General features: G+C 53.6%; 3 protein-coding genes across 3 annotated transcripts; all 3 read left to right on the top strand.

Moving 5' to 3' along the window:
• Positions 1-1,544: 1,544 nt before the first annotated feature.
• TRIREDRAFT_76859 (uncharacterized protein) lies at positions 1,545-5,739 on the top strand (the record flags this gene model as incomplete). The annotated part of the gene is made up of 8 exons (XM_006964266.1): positions 1,545-1,634; positions 1,901-1,979; positions 2,158-2,624; positions 2,771-2,955; positions 3,072-4,933; positions 5,005-5,189; positions 5,258-5,381; positions 5,449-5,739. The coding sequence occupies 8 exons, from the start codon at positions 1,545-1,547 to the stop codon at positions 5,616-5,618; spliced, it is 3,162 nt and encodes a 1,053-aa protein (XP_006964328.1). The 3' UTR covers positions 5,619-5,739.
• Positions 5,740-7,245: 1,506 nt separating this feature from the next.
• TRIREDRAFT_3372 (uncharacterized protein) lies at positions 7,246-9,104 on the top strand (the record flags this gene model as incomplete). Its single annotated transcript, XM_006963955.1, has 4 exons — positions 7,246-7,263; positions 7,607-7,751; positions 7,833-8,138; positions 8,296-9,104. 4 exons carry the CDS (start codon positions 7,246-7,248, stop codon positions 9,102-9,104), a joined length of 1,278 nt encoding a protein of 425 aa, XP_006964017.1.
• A 2,210-nt stretch (positions 9,105-11,314) lies between these two features.
• On the top strand, positions 11,315-12,383 carry TRIREDRAFT_106082 (uncharacterized protein; the record flags this gene model as incomplete). The annotated part of the gene is made up of 5 exons (XM_006964265.1): positions 11,315-11,371; positions 11,523-11,831; positions 11,896-12,143; positions 12,202-12,332; positions 12,367-12,383. The coding sequence occupies 5 exons, from the start codon at positions 11,315-11,317 to the stop codon at positions 12,381-12,383; spliced, it is 762 nt and encodes a 253-aa protein (XP_006964327.1).
• Positions 12,384-16,684: the final 4,301 nt, after the last annotated feature.

The raw sequence follows: 16,684 nt of genomic DNA, 5'->3' as shown, positions 1-16,684 counted from the left end.
AAGTTGAACTGACGCTCGGGTCATCTGGTAACCTTAAGGCAGGTACCTTATGCTGTATACAACGAAGCCTCGCGCCAGTGTACGCCCAAAGAGAGCCACAAGCGACTCGCGCCGATGAATATCACCCACAGGCTCCCCTGCTCTTTTCATTGGGTGGAATCCATCCTTTCAGGTTTGCTCGTTAGGGATTAGACTTTGCAGCTACTAGATCCTGCTTCTGGTGGCTGATTACAAAGGGCGATACCAGTGGTGGTTATTTGTCGGATCCAGTACCTGTGCGGCTCTACGTCACTAGTAGCCGGTACCACAGCTATCGGTGGGGCTACCGGCGTTCTTCCAGGTATGGGATACGGGGGGTCAGCAGCAATCTGAGTACCTTGCATGGGATGGGGACATGCCTGAGCCTGCTGGGTAAGATGCAATTGAAGCGAGGAAAACCTTTTTATCGTGAAGAGCTCCACAACGGTTCATTTGTGCCCTGGCGAGAAGAATGGCGTGAACAGAGTCATTACAGACGAAGGCCTCCATTTGGCAGCTGTTTCTTGCCTAGGTACCCGGTACGGCACACCGGCGGAGTGTTCTAGGCACTGAAGACCTGAAGTATTAGGTATCACCTACATACAGGTGCCTTACATAGGTAGTGGTAGGTGCCCAGTAGATGCCTACTATAGGTAGTGGGTAAGGAGGAAGAGATACCTAGGTCTTGAAACCATCGATATGCACGTATTACCGATAGATATCCTTAGGTGTGCAAATAGGCCAACTCTCGGGGCAGACGAAAGCGTGCGGAAAAGAGTCCATTCGAGGTGCTTTGTTTATCTTACAGTAGGGTACCTACCTACCTACTAGGTTCCTATCACCCAAGCCTGCGTACGCCCTCTCTCCCTGCCTGTGCTCTCGGATTCCTTGGCCTCAAGCCAGCGGCTGCAGCCTCTTGACCACGTCCGACCCTACAGTAAAGTACCTTACCGTACCTTGCCTTGGTAGGACTGGCGACCCTGATTACTTTTCCCGTCTTTTAGCGTCCAGTAGCCCCCTAAAACTGCCCGGCTACATCCCCTCCGACACACGGTGCTTGAAGCCTGGGCGTCAAGTCGTGAACAGCTTACCTACTCTACCTACCTAGGTACAGGTAAAGTAGGAAAAAAAAAACACAAACAACCTTTCGTCACCGCTTTGCACCGCCGCTTTCTGCCTGGACATCTTCTTCTCATCCATCGCTCTGCGTCAGCTTCAGAAAGCCTGCGCAGTGGCAGTGTGTCCAGGAGACGATATCTCGCAAAAGTCGCGTCGTGGTCGCTGCTAATCGCCCCCGATCATCCTGTCTGATCTAATTTTTTTTTTTCCCTTACTCTTCCAATTTTTTTTTTCTCTTAATTCTGGGTGGGCAGCTGGTGCTGATAGATGCCCCGCCATCGGGTCCTCCCAACCTAACACCAAAAAGTTGTTCTACCTACTGAGCCCGCCTTTCTTCTACCCTCCTCCGCGCCAACGACAACGACGCCCCTCTGTGTTGTCGTCCGCTCCTCTTTATACCCTGAAATATGGACTTTGCAACTGTCAGGGCCTTGCTCGCGGCCAGCTTGGACACAAACGCCGATAGCAGGCGACGTGCTGAGCTGCAGCTGAAGCAGGTGAGTTTCCCTCAGCCGTCTTTTCGTCCCTCCACAGCCACCGTCCGCCCACCACCCGAAGCGTGAATACCACGGCGACGGAGAGGAAAAAAGGAAGAGGAAGAGAAGGGACGCGAAGAAAAAAACTTTCCGAAGGGAATGGAAACGATAGATTTGTGGAAGGCTGCCCTCTCCTGCAATACCCGTTCACAACACACTGGATCGCCTTTGATAATCTCTACCATGGTTGGATCAATGCTAATGCGCTTCTTGCCGTTGGCTCCCAGGTCGAGGATCATGCCGGCTTCCTCATCTGCCTGCTCGACGTCTTGGAAGCAGAGCAGGATTCCAGCGTTCGGCTTGCCAGTACGTTTTCGCAGTCCCCTTTCTTGTCCTTCCCCGAGACAACGATTCGGATATCTAGTGAACGAGATTGAAAAACAAGAAAAACAAAAACAAAAACAAAAAACAACAAGAGGAAGATGATGGGAGGCAGTGGAAGAGAGATGGAACGCGGAAAGGTCTCTAACAGTTTTCCTCCTAGCTGTCATCTACATCAAGAACCGAGTAAACCGCTCCTGGTACCAGGCCGAAGGCGTCCCCTCCGAAAGCTCAATAGCCGAAGATGAAAAAGCGCGAATTCGAGACCGTTTGGTGCCCATCTTGGCCTCGTCCGAAGGACTCGTCCGCCAGCAGCTGATCCCCGTTCTGCAACGCATCCTGCAGTGCGACTTCCCCAGCCGATGGCCACGATTCTTAGAATTCACTCTGGAGCTGTTGAATACCAACAACCCGAACTCGGCGCTGGCTGGCTTGCAGTGCCTTCTCGCCATCTGCCGAGCTTTCAGGTACAAGTCCAACGAGAGCCAGGACAGACAGCACTTCGACAACATTGTTGAAGCAGCATTTCCGCGACTTTTGGCCATTTGCAATGAGTTGGTGAACCAGGAGAGCGACGAGGCCAGCGAGATGCTTCATTTGGCTCTCAAGGCGTACAAGCATGCTACTTGGGTATGAGCGACCTTCCTTCCAACGTCTACCCGTTTCTTTCTCTGCCTTTCCTCCATCGTTTTGTCTACCTTTTCTCCACCATGCTGGAGGGGGTGGAAACGCACCAAGCCCACGATCATGAGCTGACATCACCGCCTTCCTTCCAGCTCGAGCTTTCACCGTACTTGCGACAGGACCAAGTCAACATCGCTTGGTGCACCGTCTTCCTTCAGACCGTTTCCAAGGCTGTCCCTGCCTCCGTCATGATGAGTGAGGTGGCCGACCGCGAAAAGCACCACTGGTGGAAGGCCAAGAAGTGGGCATACTTCAACCTGAATCGTCTCTTCATCAGGTAAAACATGGAACCAGCAGACCTCCCCCTTTTTCTCTACCAGTGTGAGCGCTGGGCTGGTCAAAGGGGGACATGACAGATCATGTGAGCGGCCTCGCTGACAAGCTTTCTTCTAGGCACGGAAACCCCTCAAGCCCCGGCAAGCAAGACGGGGCTCTCCAATTTGCAAAGAACTTCACCACCACCATCGCCCCCGAGATTCTGAAGCACTACCTCCAGGAGATTGAGAAATGGGTGGCCAAGACTTCCTGGCTCAGTCGACCGTGTCTTTCCTACATTCTAGTCTTCCTCGATGAGTCGGTACGGCCCAAGGAGATGTGGGTGCACCTGAAGCCGCACCTGACGAACCTGGTCACGCACTTCGTCTTCCCCGTGCTCTGTCTGTCGCCCGAAGATGTCGAGCAGTTCGAAGAGGAGCCGGAAGAGTACCTTCACCGAAAGCTCAACTATTTCGAGGAGGCGTCCGCTCCGGACGTTGCGGCCACGAACTTTCTGGTTAACCTGACAAAGAATCGCCGAAAGGAGGTCTTTGAGATTCTTAAATTCGTCAATGCCGTCGTCAACGAGTACGAGCAATCTCCCGACGACAAAAAGAATCACATTGCAAAGGAGGGCGCTCTCCGGATGATAGGAACCCTGGCTCCCGTTATTCTCGGCAAGAAGAGCCCCATTGCCGATCAAGTCGAGTACTTCCTCGTCCGCTACGTCTTCCCTGATTTTACCAGCCCCTTGGGATATCTCCGAGCCCGAGCCTGTGACACCATGGAGAAGTTTGAACAGCTCAACTTCCAAGACCAGAACAACCTTCTGACCATCTACCGGAACATTCTTGACTGTATGGCAGACCCGGCACTCCCCGTTCGTGTCACTGCCGCCCTTGCGCTGCAGCCCCTGATCAGGCACGAGGTGATCCGGACAAGCATGCAGCAGAGCATTCCCACCATTATGCAGCAGCTGCTGAAGCTGGCCAATGAGGCTGACATTGATGCCTTGGCCAACGTCATGGAAGACTTTGTTGAGGTTTTCGCTACCGAGCTGACCCCCTTCGCCGTTGCCCTGTGCGAGCAGCTTCGCGATACATACCTTCGCATCGTGCGCGAACTGCTGGAGAAGGAGAGCAAGGCTGGAGACGACGGCGAGCTGTACAGCGACTACGACGACAAGAGCATAACCGCGCTTGGTGTTTTGCAGACTATCGGAACGCTCATCCTTACGCTGGAGAGCACTCCGGACGTTCTTCTCCACATCGAAGCGGTACTCATGCCAGTGATTAGCATTACGCTGGAGAACAAGCTCTACGATTTGTACAATGAGGCCTTTGAGATCATTGACAGCTGCACCTTCGCTGCCAAGGGCATCTCCCCCAACATGTGGCAGGCATTCGAGCTGATCCATACCACCTTTAAGGCAGGGGCTGAGTATTACCTCGAAGACATGCTACCCGCGCTGGACAACTTTGTCCAGTACGGCGCGCCGGCTTTGGTTCAGAAACCGGAATACGTCCAAGCCCTTTATTCGATGGTGGCGGATATGTTCTCTGACAATGTCGAGGGCGGCGTTGAGCGGATCTGTGCCTGCAAGTTGGCCGAGGCCATGATGCTGAGCCTGCGGGGCAGCATCGACAGCTGCGTCGAAGGCTTCATCAACATGGCCATGAATATTCTGGCCGGACAGGATGTGAAGGTCAAGAGCTACAAGATTCATCTCATGGAAATGGTCATCAACGCCGTGCACTACAACCCTCTGCTCACCCTGCAGGTACTTGAGACCAACGGCTGGACAAACAGGTTCTTCAGCCTCTGGTTCGGCAGCATGTCCTCGTTCACCAGAGTGCACGACAAGAAGTTGTGCATTGTGGCCATCTCCGCCCTGCTCAGCCTCAACCACGACCAGGTTCCCGCCAGCATCTCAGTTGGATGGCCGCGGCTGCTTCAGGGCATCACGGAACTCTTCCGAACACTGCCTAGTGCCATGCGGAGTAGGGCTCCCCCTTTCCCCTTTCCTGATGTGCAATATATACCCTCGGATGCTAACAGCTTGTCAAACCAGACCGAGAGGATGCCCTTCGCGACGACTTCACTCTGGACGCCGGCTATGATTACGTAGACGAAGACGAGTGGGACGAGAGAGACGTCGCCTGGAACGACGACGAGGATCCCGGCTCCGCTGGCGACGAGGAGGCACCTGAGACCAAGGACGAAAGCGCCGCCTATCTCGAGTTCCTCAACGAGGAGGTGAGTTTACAAAAAGGACGCTATTAATTGTTACTCCTGGCATTGGCTAACGGTGCGCACTGTTCCAGGCCCAAAAGTTCAGTCGCGTGATCGATGACGATGAGGAAGAGGAGCTTGGAGAAGACAGTGTGCTTCTGGAGTCGCCGCTCGACAAGATCGAGCCGTACCAGCTCTTCAGGGCAACGCTGCTAAGTGAGTAAATTTCTGCGAGCATAAGTGCACCTTGTTTTGCTGCTAACCAATGGAACCTCATTTCCAGAGCTGCAACAAGAACAACCCCAGTTCTACTCCAATCTTGCCGGTCACCTCTCCGCCGAGGAGCAAGCCCTTATCCAGGACATTATTGTCAAGGCTGAGGAAGTTGCCCAAGCACAGGCCCAAGCTCAACAGTCCGAAATGGTTTCCCCTCACGGCACTGCCAGTGGCTAAACGCATTGTGCTCACCGATTCCAAGCGAACGCCTTGCGCCCTGAGATGGGAATTGGATGAAAGGACGTCTTGTACGACTGCTGTTGTGCCGAGGCTAGTACAATTGCCACACAGGGCCTCTTGATGCACGAGCTTTCCCATTAATGAGAAGATGAACTTGATGATATCCCCCCCTTTGTCAGGAATTTGCGAACGGGAGCGAAGGCGAGGAGGAAAACCAGGAAGAGGAAAAAGGAAAACACTGAAAGAAAAAGAAAGAGAGGAAAAACAAAGGACAAGAAGGCAAAAAGATCAAGACAGCGAGGGTGATGGAGGAGCTGCAGACTCGATTGAAGCAAAAAAGGGCTCTTAGACGGTGGTACCGCGGCTGATGCTGAAGATGGCTGATGATGAGCAGCGGTCCGGAAAAGCAGAACCAAGGCTTGGTTCCACAGGGTAAGTATTGCAGAAGGAAGGCAATCATGGCTGCTGAACCGCGAGCGGCAGCGCAAGAGGAAAGTTATTGGATGGGAAATTCATGTTCAGTTTTTTTTTTTTTTTTTCTTTTTTTTTCTCCCTGTGACTCATGAACAGGCTGGTGAAGTTTGCGGCCCCAGAGGAAGAGCACAGAGGCGTTGACAAATTGGTGTTGATGTGCGGCTGAAGCGGTATACAGAATATACCAAGGTATTCTGTAAGGTAAGGTAGCAGGTAGTAGTAGGTAGGTAGTAGTAGGTAGCTCCCTCGACATGCTGGTCCTGGTAACCATTAGGCTAGTGCAAACGCATATATACACTCTTACACAGGGCGTTAATGGATTCGTCCTTGCGTGGGCTCTCTGGCACAAGCTGTGTACAGATGGAGCGACACTCTCCATGTCGAGTCGATGAGTCTGGGCATCACCACCAAACAGTCGTGGTGTTTTTGTCGTCTGGTGTGTACGTGTATTACAGTAACCGTCAGGTCGGGCGTCTTATCGTCCAGGTAGATATGGATTAGGTAAGGTATTACTGGCAGCTGATAAGCCACATCGACCAACAACTCAGAGTGACAAAGTGACCGTCGACTTGCTTTCGGCGGGCTCCGACCGCAGTAGCCACTCTTCACCGTAATAACAAGGTACCCAAGGCTGCTCCAGAACCCCTCTCCCGCTTCTTCGGACAGGCCCCAGCAGTCCATTGTACCTGGACGGAGAGCCTGGAGAGAATCTATTGCAGAACAAGGCGTCGAAGCTGCTTCTAATTGGCACAAGGGAGACTTCTGAGCCCCTCTCAGCGGCCAGTTTAGGCTTAGGAGGCGGGCACATGCTCTTGATCGATTCCATTCCATTACCTAAGGCACAGCATCGAACCTTAATAGGTACCGTAGGTACCCAACTACCTACCTGCCTTACCTACCGTATCGGATACAGTATATTTACGACAACCAGCAACACCTCGACTTGGTGACACCTTACCACCTGTCTCCCTTCCGTTTCTCATCTTCTGTGCTTTGCAACCTTCTCCCCCGCCTCACTTCCTCATCGTGTCCCCTCTCTCTCCCTCTGCTTCCCCCCCTTGCCGTCTCTTGAACAAACCTCCTCAGACACCTGCTGGAGCTCAATTGGCCCATCAAAGACGACGTTTCTTGCCTGCTAAAAGGCCCAACCATGACGACTCGGTACCGCGTTGAGTGTAAGTCTGCCTGTCTGCCCAACGGCTCCAACCCCCTCCTTTATGTTGGTTTCGCCACACGGAGGTGGAAGGGAACGCATGTCTGGAGAAAGAAGTACACTGAAGCTGACAGAAGCCCCCAAGATGCCCTCAAGACCCATAGACGGGATCAGTTCATCGGTACGTCGCTTTCCCAGTGGGCATCACCTTGGCCGCGAGGCATCAACCTCTCGCAGTCGGAGTGGTGGCGGTCTATGCCACTATAGCAGGCTCGTGATAGATGCCCGAGCTCACAGCAGCTGTTGTGATTTCTGAGCTAACTCAACGCCTTGGTGCCTCTTGCCAGAATGGATCAAGGGTCTCTTGGCTGTCCCGTTTGTGCTCTATTCCCAGCCGACAGGAGTCTTTGGCGATGACAGCAACGTGGCAAAGATGGCCGAGGAGGCCCATAGGCGCTACGCAGAGATTATGCGAGACGTTGAGCTGATGATTGACGACCACAGTAAGGCGACGACTTCTCTCTTCTGTTCTGGCGTTCTTGGCGATGTTCCGTATGCCGGGAGGGTGCTAACAAACCAAACAGTCGCCCGCCAACATCGTGATCGCGCGCTCCCGTCCAAGCTCGGGATGCTGGTGCCCACAGCAGGCCCATTCTTTACGCGACTTCCCCTAGAGGCCGCCTTCAAGTACCAGGACCGGAAGCGCTACATGTCATCGAGACGATATGTAGCCCCTTCGTTCAACGATGTGCGCCTGGTGCTCAACTCGGCCCAGATCATGGCTGTGACGAACGGCACTCTTCAGCTGGCCACCTTTGATGGTGATGTCACCCTATATGATGATGGGCAGAGCTTGGAGCCATCAAGCCCCGTCATCCCGCGACTTCTAGGTACGCACTGCCTCTTCTGATTATGCGCTCTGCTCTTCATCGGCTTGCTCTCTTCCTCCACCCCTTTTGTTTTGCCTTGGGTTTCATGACATCAACTGTAGAGGGGAGGGAGGGTAATGCGAACCGCTGTCAGTACTGATGCTCATCCCCATCATAGACCTCCTGCGCAAAAACATCAAAATCGGCATCGTGACGGCTGCTGGCTATACAACCGCGGATCGGTATTATCAACGTCTTCATGGCTTGCTCGACGCCATTGCCGAATCCACTGAGCTTGATCCCGTGCAAAAGCAGAACATTGTCATCATGGGCGGCGAGGCCAACTATCTCTTTGAATACGAACCGTCTTCGCCCTACCGTCTGGCGCCTGTCCCTCGTCAAGCGTGGCTTACCCCGGAGATGGCAGCCTGGTCCGAGGCGGAAATCGCGGCGCTGCTGGACGTGGCCGAATCAGCGCTCCGAGACTGTATCCGCACAATGAACCTTCCCGCCATCATAGTGCGAAAAGATCGCGCTGTGGGAATCGTTCCCAATCCTCCCGAGGTGCGCATCGCGCGAGAGAGTCTGGAAGAGACGGTTTTGGTGGTCCAGCGTATCCTGGAGCTGAGTGCACTTGGCACGCCTTCGCAGCAGGCCGGCCAGGGCGCCCAGGGCCGCCACGGGGTCCCATTCTGCGCATTCAACGGCGGCCGCGATGTCTTTGTCGACATTGGCGACAAGAGCTGGGGCGTGACGGTCTGCCAGCAGTGGTTCGGAAGACGCAGCGGAGGAGCGACCGGGGCCGATGCAGCGCTGACGGCGATCAGGGGCGAGAACACGCTGCACGTGGGAGATCAGTTCCTGAGCGCGGGATCCAACGACTTCAAGGCGCGGAGCGTGGGAACCACGGCCTGGATCGCAAGCCCGGCAGAGACGGTGGAGCTGCTGGACGAGTTGGCGGATCTGATGCAGAAGAAGCTTTCATGAGAACCGCAACCGTGCAGGGACAGCATGGGAAGTGGGAAGGGGTCATCTGTTTGAGCGAATTGCGGCCTGACTCTATTTATGAAGCGTGACTGTTTGGATTTGGAATTTTGAAGGCTCTTCTGCTTCTTCTAACGGAGAAAATGCCATCTTGTTTGTCGTTAATGTCGAGTGCCTAGATAGGTAGATCAAACATGTCTAGATTCCCGTTGTAGCTAATACTTTGCTACGTTTTCATATCACTCATACTGACTGAGCTGTCTCGAGCATTTGCTAGCGAAAGCTCACTGCAACATCGGCGGAAATCACCATGCTGGTTGTTTATCGCCGTTCACCGTGAAGAGATCCAGAAGACGAGATGGATTCGACTGCAGATCTCTACCAGCAACGGCAAGATGGTCACCACTAGCTTGTCTCTTATTACTCGCAGGCGAGTCCATGGGCTCAAGCAACCAACTCACCTGACAGGACCACCGACACACGAGCTACTGTACAGTATACTAGTAGCATATTCCCACCGCAAGCTCAACTGACGAGATATTAAGACAGTCCCAGTCGACCCTCGGCCCCCTGGAACTCCCCGTCTCCACATACAAACATTTTCTTCCTCTCATGCCTCTTCCCGGCAGTCCGGCCTTGTGGATCAGGTTCGTCATTGCCGCAGAGATGAGGCGAGGATTTCGAGCACAGAGCTGGTCGTCGATCGACGGTGGGGATACGAGGCCGAGGCACACGAGTCGTAACGTGAACTATGTACCTTAGCCTACCGAACTCGCGGGCCAGGACATGTCCAACAAGTCCCCTTTGCGGCCCTTTTCTTTCTGTCTGCTCGATAGTCTATCAGGTACCTGCGTTATCCTTCTGGGATTTGTGAATGTGATCGCTATTGATCCTGCTTGACTACCTCTTCACTTGCTTGCCTCAGTTTGTGCCCTATCCTGAGCTCAGCATGCAGAATTGCTCATCATCTACATGTACCTAGTAGGTAAGGTAGGTACTGTACAGTAGCAGCTGCAGCACTCGAGGAAGCTGGTCCAGAGAGGCTTCAGTGCTTGGCAAGAGAGACTTTTGTTCCTTCCTTCCTTTCTTTCTCTGGGCACACGAATACTGTAGGTAGTGAGGTACCTTGACCTTGATGTCCATGGCAGATCACGTGTCTCAAGCTTTGGCGAGGAGCAAGAAAGAAGAAGCCAGAACCCATCCATCGCCACAACACTCAAACAACCCTGAGAGCAGAAACGCCCCCTCCCCTGCTAGTATCATCGTTCTGTCCAGAAACCCATCTCCGTGCCATGGGGCTCTCGGTCTCTCTGTCTGTTTCTCTGTCTGTTTCTCTCTCTACGTATCTCCAACCCCTTGTCGCGCAGCTCAACTGACGAGCCCAGCATCTTCCCTGCTCGCCACGCCAATGGCCACAAGGGGGTTTCTGCCGATGCCAATTCCACCAAGCCCAGCTAATGCTTAGTGCATGGCTGCCATGCATCTCCAACAGACAAGTGTCGACGTCTCCCGGGCCTCTGCACGAGCTTCACCGTACTCGCCCCGGGCCTTTGTGGGCCGAACCAGACGGACTTCACGGCTCGGGCTTGACACATGGCGCTTGCGGGTGGGGGAGGCGTAATAAAATCGGGCATGGCGCAAATGGGCGTCAGCTGGGAAGAGGCCCGACGGCGGCTCTAAATCGGTGGACTGCCGAGCCATGCTCATCATGGTGGGCTTCTTCCGCCGTTCGAGGTGGCGGACAGCTTTTTGCGTCTGCCGTCGGGCGGCTGGAATGGAATCCAGTTGCTTTATAGACTCGACGGGCGACGGCTCCTCAGGGGTTGGTCAGTCTTCACCTCCTTCTCTTCGCCATTTCCTTCCACGCAGTCCCCCGGTTGAATGATACCTTACACACTCGGGCTCCGCGATTCGGGGAGGATTGCGTGAACGGCGTTCGAGAACTCTCTTGGTCACGCTTCTGCTCCAGAAGCAGTCAATCGCTCTGGGTCAATGAGCATGGCTCAAGGGTAATACATGCTCTTCGAATCGGCCGTTGTCTGCTGCTCTCCCAGTCGCAGCCAAGCGAACCACTTCCCCCGAGAGTCAACTCCTCTCCGTCGACCCCGAACGCCTTTCGAAAGCTACCGACACAATCGTGTATGCTTACCATGTCCGCACTTCCTCCGCCTCCCGCAGGGATCAATCTCCACGATGACAAGAGGGCATCCATCATGGCGGCCTCTATTGTCACCTGGGCCCTAGCTGTTATCGCCGTTAGCCTACGCATTGTAAGCCGCCGCATGAGGAAGATGAGGCTCTGGATAGACGACTGGCTCATTATTGCGGCCTTGGTACATACTTTCCCGTCCCTGACTATACGGAGAGCTTGCTAATGGTTGGGTCGGCAGATCCCTTCTTGTGCGCATGTTTTCGGGATAGGTGTATACGGTTTGTGAACCCCTCGAGTCGACCTCCGCCTCGATGCTTGCTCTTCAGGATGGAACTAAATGTTTTCCTCCACCAGCCGTGAGCCGTGGCTTAGGCAGACATGTTTGGGCCGGCCCGCCAGACGCACGATACGCATGGGCAATTGGACTGTTTATTGCCGAGCTGGGATACTTTGTCACCATTACATGTGTCAAATTCTCCATCCTCGCCTTCTACTGGCGGGCATTCAGAGTCATGCGCTCTGTCCTGATCCCAATCTACACCCTAGCCCTGATTGTTGCGTGCTGGGCTATTGCTGTTGTAAGTCTCCCGTCCTGGAAAGAAGGCAGAGAGACCTTCACACCCGTGCTGACGAGCGCTCCAGATCCTCGTCACCATCTTCCAATGCCGACCAACCAGTGCCTGGTGGAATCGCTTCAATCCGTCGCATCCTTTACAGCCAGATCAATACGACTGCACCGTGGACTCGGTCAAGTTCTTTTACGGAAATGCGATCCCGACCATTGTCACTGATGTTCTGATGCTCGCATTACCTCTGCCATATATCGCACAACTGCAGCTTCCCAGGGGGCAAAAATGGGGTCTTGCTGGAATTTTCCTCGTCGGCATCTTGTAAGTTGTTCGGCACCTCGTAATCGCATGTCCAGCAGGATCTCTAATCAACGCGCAGCGTCACCGTCATCTCTATTGTGCGTTTCCACTATTTAATCGAGGGTAATCTGACCAGCCCAGACATTACATGGAACTTTGTCAACATTGCCCTCTGGTCCGTCCTTGAAGGCAACCTGGCCATCTTCTGCGGTACGTGTACACTTCAAATACAAACAACCCTCAGATGCCAGTTCAAACTAGCCAATGAACCGTGTGGCTGATGGTTTCCTGTCCCTGTAGCCTGTCTTCCCTTCTTGCGGCCGTTGATCATCAAGCTTGGCTGCCGCAACCTCAGCCTTTCGACTGCCACTTCCAAGAAGCAGAAGCAGTCAAGCAGCACTCCGAGAATGAGCCTTCATCCGAATGACCATCCCCGGACTTGGCAAGGTGACGGCCGATTTGGCACCTCAACCTGTCATTCCCGAGCATACAGCACTACGCGCGAGACGGACGGGCACCCGTTTGTTCGTCTTACAGACAATGGCTCGGAAGCCAGCGTGCCTGTCAAGGAGAGGCCGGATGAGCCCCAAATCGAACTCGGCAATCTCCCTGCAGGGGGGCAGCTTGGCGAATCCAACGGCATAGTCATTACGCGGGAATTCCATCTACAGCACCAAGACGTATGATATCAGAGACCAACGGACTAGACATCGACTTCATCACATGTACCCTTACACGATCCATCTACTCATATTTACCACTTACTCACGAGATCAGGGACGCTTCAACCTACATCTACCATTATGGATATGGCGTCCGGAACCACCTCCTAGCTAAGGGTACGTCGGGGATCCGGCCTCGCCGTTTCTGTTCGACATACCGGGTCGTCTTGGCTAAAGAGAAGCCAAGAGAAATTGGTGATGATGTCTCGGGAGGGAAACCCAATTCGCGGATTGTGGGCGACAGGCCAGCCTCGTGATGCTGAGACACGAGGCAATAGCCGTATTGGCAGACAATCGGCAAGACATGGCCCTCGGGCTTGGCAGTCGCCGGGACTGAGGATCCTCGCTCCCGAGCAAAGCTGGAGTTGTCGAATCGCCCGAAGTCGCCTGTTCATGGATGGCTTCTGGATGGCTTCTGGCTGGCTTCTCTTGGCTCCTCGAGGGGGGCATCTCGTCGACGCCCTGCAGAGAAACTTCTTATGCACCTACAAGAAGAGGCACAATAACACGGATTCCGGGGATCTGAACCCCAGGGGTAGTCACCGGGAACGGGTCATTGGCGCTATCATTTGAGCCCACAACTCCGTCAAGCGCTGTTCGGCGGATTATCGAATCTCGTCCACAAAAGACGAAATCTGAGCCCAAGTGAAATTTGTCAATACTGGCCGTCAACGCTTCGTCAGTCATGACTGTGATGACTCCAATTCCTGTTGAGCGCTCTTTTCGCGTGCGCTAGACGTTGTGCACATGTTCGAGCCATGTCCATGGGCTTGATGTTGCAAAAACGCATGATGAATACGACCCTTTGCAGCTTACTTTCAACGCCTGCGCCCTAGATATGTGCCATCAGGTTCGGCGACCGGTGGTTTCTCCAGACATGGGCATCATCATGTTGCGGTTTCCGACTTGACGATCATGTCAGTCCAGGTTGCCCATGGACTGAATGAGGTAGTTGGGCTACTTGCTCAGCCATGATTCATGTTAAAGGTTGCACTTTTAATGCTGAACAGATATAGCAAAGCGGCGACTTTGTTGGAGAGCACAATAAATAGAACAATAGAAACAAATCTTCTCACCATTTACAAGCGTTTTCCTTTAGTAACGCGCATCCGTTGCTCTCGTTGATCTCGTAACATAGGACTTTGGCAGACTCAACAACATGCAGGGTGTGAGGCGAGAGCGAAGAGATGCAGCGTATGTACAGAGGAGTTCCAGACGGCCATTTGCCACAACGGCGGAATGTCATTCATCACCCTGTCTCATCCGTCTTGGCACCATGGCATATCAGATGACACTTGATCGAAGCGAAAGAGACCTATTACTTGTCGCAATCACTGGGCAAGAAGGACTCTTCAGCCCTTCGCAATCTCAAGGAAGATTGCTGTGGTCTTGTTGGCAAGAGCCCTAAGCCGTGGAGAAGCCCATCGGGACAATCCATCACGGCGTACTCAAGTTGAAGCCACGAGGGCAGTTAACAACTCCAGTCTTGTGTGTTTGTGTCCGGCCAGTCGAGGAAGATGCTCCCGGTTGTCCTCAGAGCCAGCAGTGTGGCTGCCTGATACTGACACCTTGTCAGCCTGCATGGATCTGCCGCGTCACTTTGCCCGGACACCAAAGGTCGCGTTTCGTCCCACAATTGATATTCCACCAAAGCTCGTTTCAGGGCAGTGTTCGACCCCTTTACGTGCCGCGCAGATATGTAGGTAGCCGACTGATCAAGCAGCCCAGGTAGCACGAGAGGATTCTTGTCCGTCTGTTTGCTCTCCCCAGTGTGGGTTTACCCAAGTTGACGTGATGCCTCAGGGAAGCATGTACTGTCCCAAAGAGACGAAGCCTGCTCTCAGCGAGCCAATGATCGAAACTCAACAAACCACAATGCCAGATATCTCCTCCGGTAGGGGAGTAACGTTGTGTCCAGCCAACGAGGCGATGCCAGCTCTTCCACCACGACGAGCAAAGAATCGTGAGTAGCTTCTGACGAATAACAAAAAACCACTGACAAAACTCATCACTTGTCAATATGAAAGAACAGGAGTCACCGTTGAAGATAATTACACTTGAAAGCCAACCAAGCTGCCAGAACAAGAATCCAAGAACTACGATATAACACCAGTCCAGGGTTCTCATTCCCTGCCGCTAAGCAGGTGCGCGGCCTAACCGCTCATACAGCGAGCGAGCAAGCCAGACGGGTTCATTCCGCGTCTGGTCGTTCATAGCCTGGCTTGCCCGAAGCCTGGTGTGCACAAGCTGCATCGCCGACGAAAGAGCGACGAGATACGGTGTATTCCGTCACTTGATTGTGCGATATAAGTGTCGGCGGCACGGGAGAGGTAGACTCGTCATCACGTAGTACACCGTTGTGGAATGCTTGTCCAGACACACCACCACTTGACGCACGGCTTCGGGGCGAAGTACGACGCGCCAAGATATTCCTTGGCCCTTTGGGCGAGACATATGTGCGGCATATCTCAACGCTCCTCACAAGCGCTTGGATGGGAGCAAATCATATCTTGGTCCGTTTGGCAAGTCGCAGACCCAGCATCTTGGCACACGCCAATCTCCGTAAATCGATCGACGAAGCACCAAAGGATCAACTGGTCTCCCATAGCACCTTTGCGGAATTAGAAGATGTGCGGTCCGGAGCTTTCTAGAAAGAAAGATGGGATGAAGGAACGTGCAGCCGGTGTGGTTATACTTGTACCAGCGAGAACCGAGGATGCGTCGTGGTCTTCCGCCGCAAATCCGACCTCTCAAGCATAATATTGTAAGATTGACATTTGGCGATGAGATATCTGAGATATCCGGACAGTGCTAGTTCGTGCGTAGGGGAGCTATTCCCAGGACCATGTTCGGCCTGCACAAGCATACGTGTGATGTAGGCTCGGCTGTGTGATTCCCGCAGTACGCAGCTGTCAATCCGTCCATCATCTTCGCATTGCTCTGGTTAGGTCGTTCTGACCTCTTTTTCTCTTGTCTGAGGATCTGAGACATAGTCACACTGCAGCACTGCCTGTCCCCTTCATCACAAGCAAACAAACATGAACGAAAGCCGGCTGAGCTGAAGCGGCCTGCTTGGGCAACAAGGAGGAGAAGGCATCGGAGGGAAAATGGCCATCAACAGTGCATTTGAGAAGGCCTTGTTCCCCGAGCACAGCACATCTCAAACTTGTGGCACCTCTCTGCTGTTTGACGGGGTGTGACGACTGTAGCCGATCGAGCAGTCCAGAAGGGCAATGCGTCTTCAATGAGACACAAACATGCATCTCCTCTCATCGGCGTGGTCCCTGACTTGGACCAGAGGAAAGTTTGTCTCGGACTTCATCCCTGATTTCTTGGCCGTGGCCTTGGCGATGCTGCCTGCCGGTGGCCAATGTGACGCTTGGGAAATGAGGCTTGAATCTGATTTCAGAGTTTAGTTTGGCGAGGAAAGGGAATCGCCCGTGTGCGGACAGCGGTGACGGAGCTTCCAGTGAAAGGGATTGGTATACAAGCAGCATGAGACAGTATGACCCTGTTGGAGTCTGGAGCCCGGCTGTCTGACACCGACGCCATTGCCAATAGGATGTTCTGAGGCGACCCGGGGATCAAACGTCGCACTGACGCGAATAGTGTGGTGCGGCAATTTAAGCATATTTTTTGAGTTCTGCTGATGGGAATCGTAGGTAGGTAGCTGTAGCAGCACCGGTCCAATGCTGTTTCATGCTGCAGGAGTCTGGAAGGCTTGCGATGCTCATATCGGTCGTCTTGATTGGCTTCTTCCTTGTTCCCCAGCAGCCCAGATTGGCAGTGCCAGGAGCTGGCGAATCATGAGGAATGGCAAAGAGCTCAACAACACCAATG

Source organism: Trichoderma reesei, assembly GCF_000167675.1.
Source record: "Trichoderma reesei QM6a unplaced genomic scaffold TRIREscaffold_6, whole genome shotgun sequence".
Lineage (NCBI taxonomy): Eukaryota > Fungi > Ascomycota > Sordariomycetes > Hypocreales > Hypocreaceae > Trichoderma > Trichoderma reesei.
The sequence above is the reverse complement of the archived record's forward strand: the minus strand, read 5'-3'. Positions and strand labels throughout refer to the sequence as shown.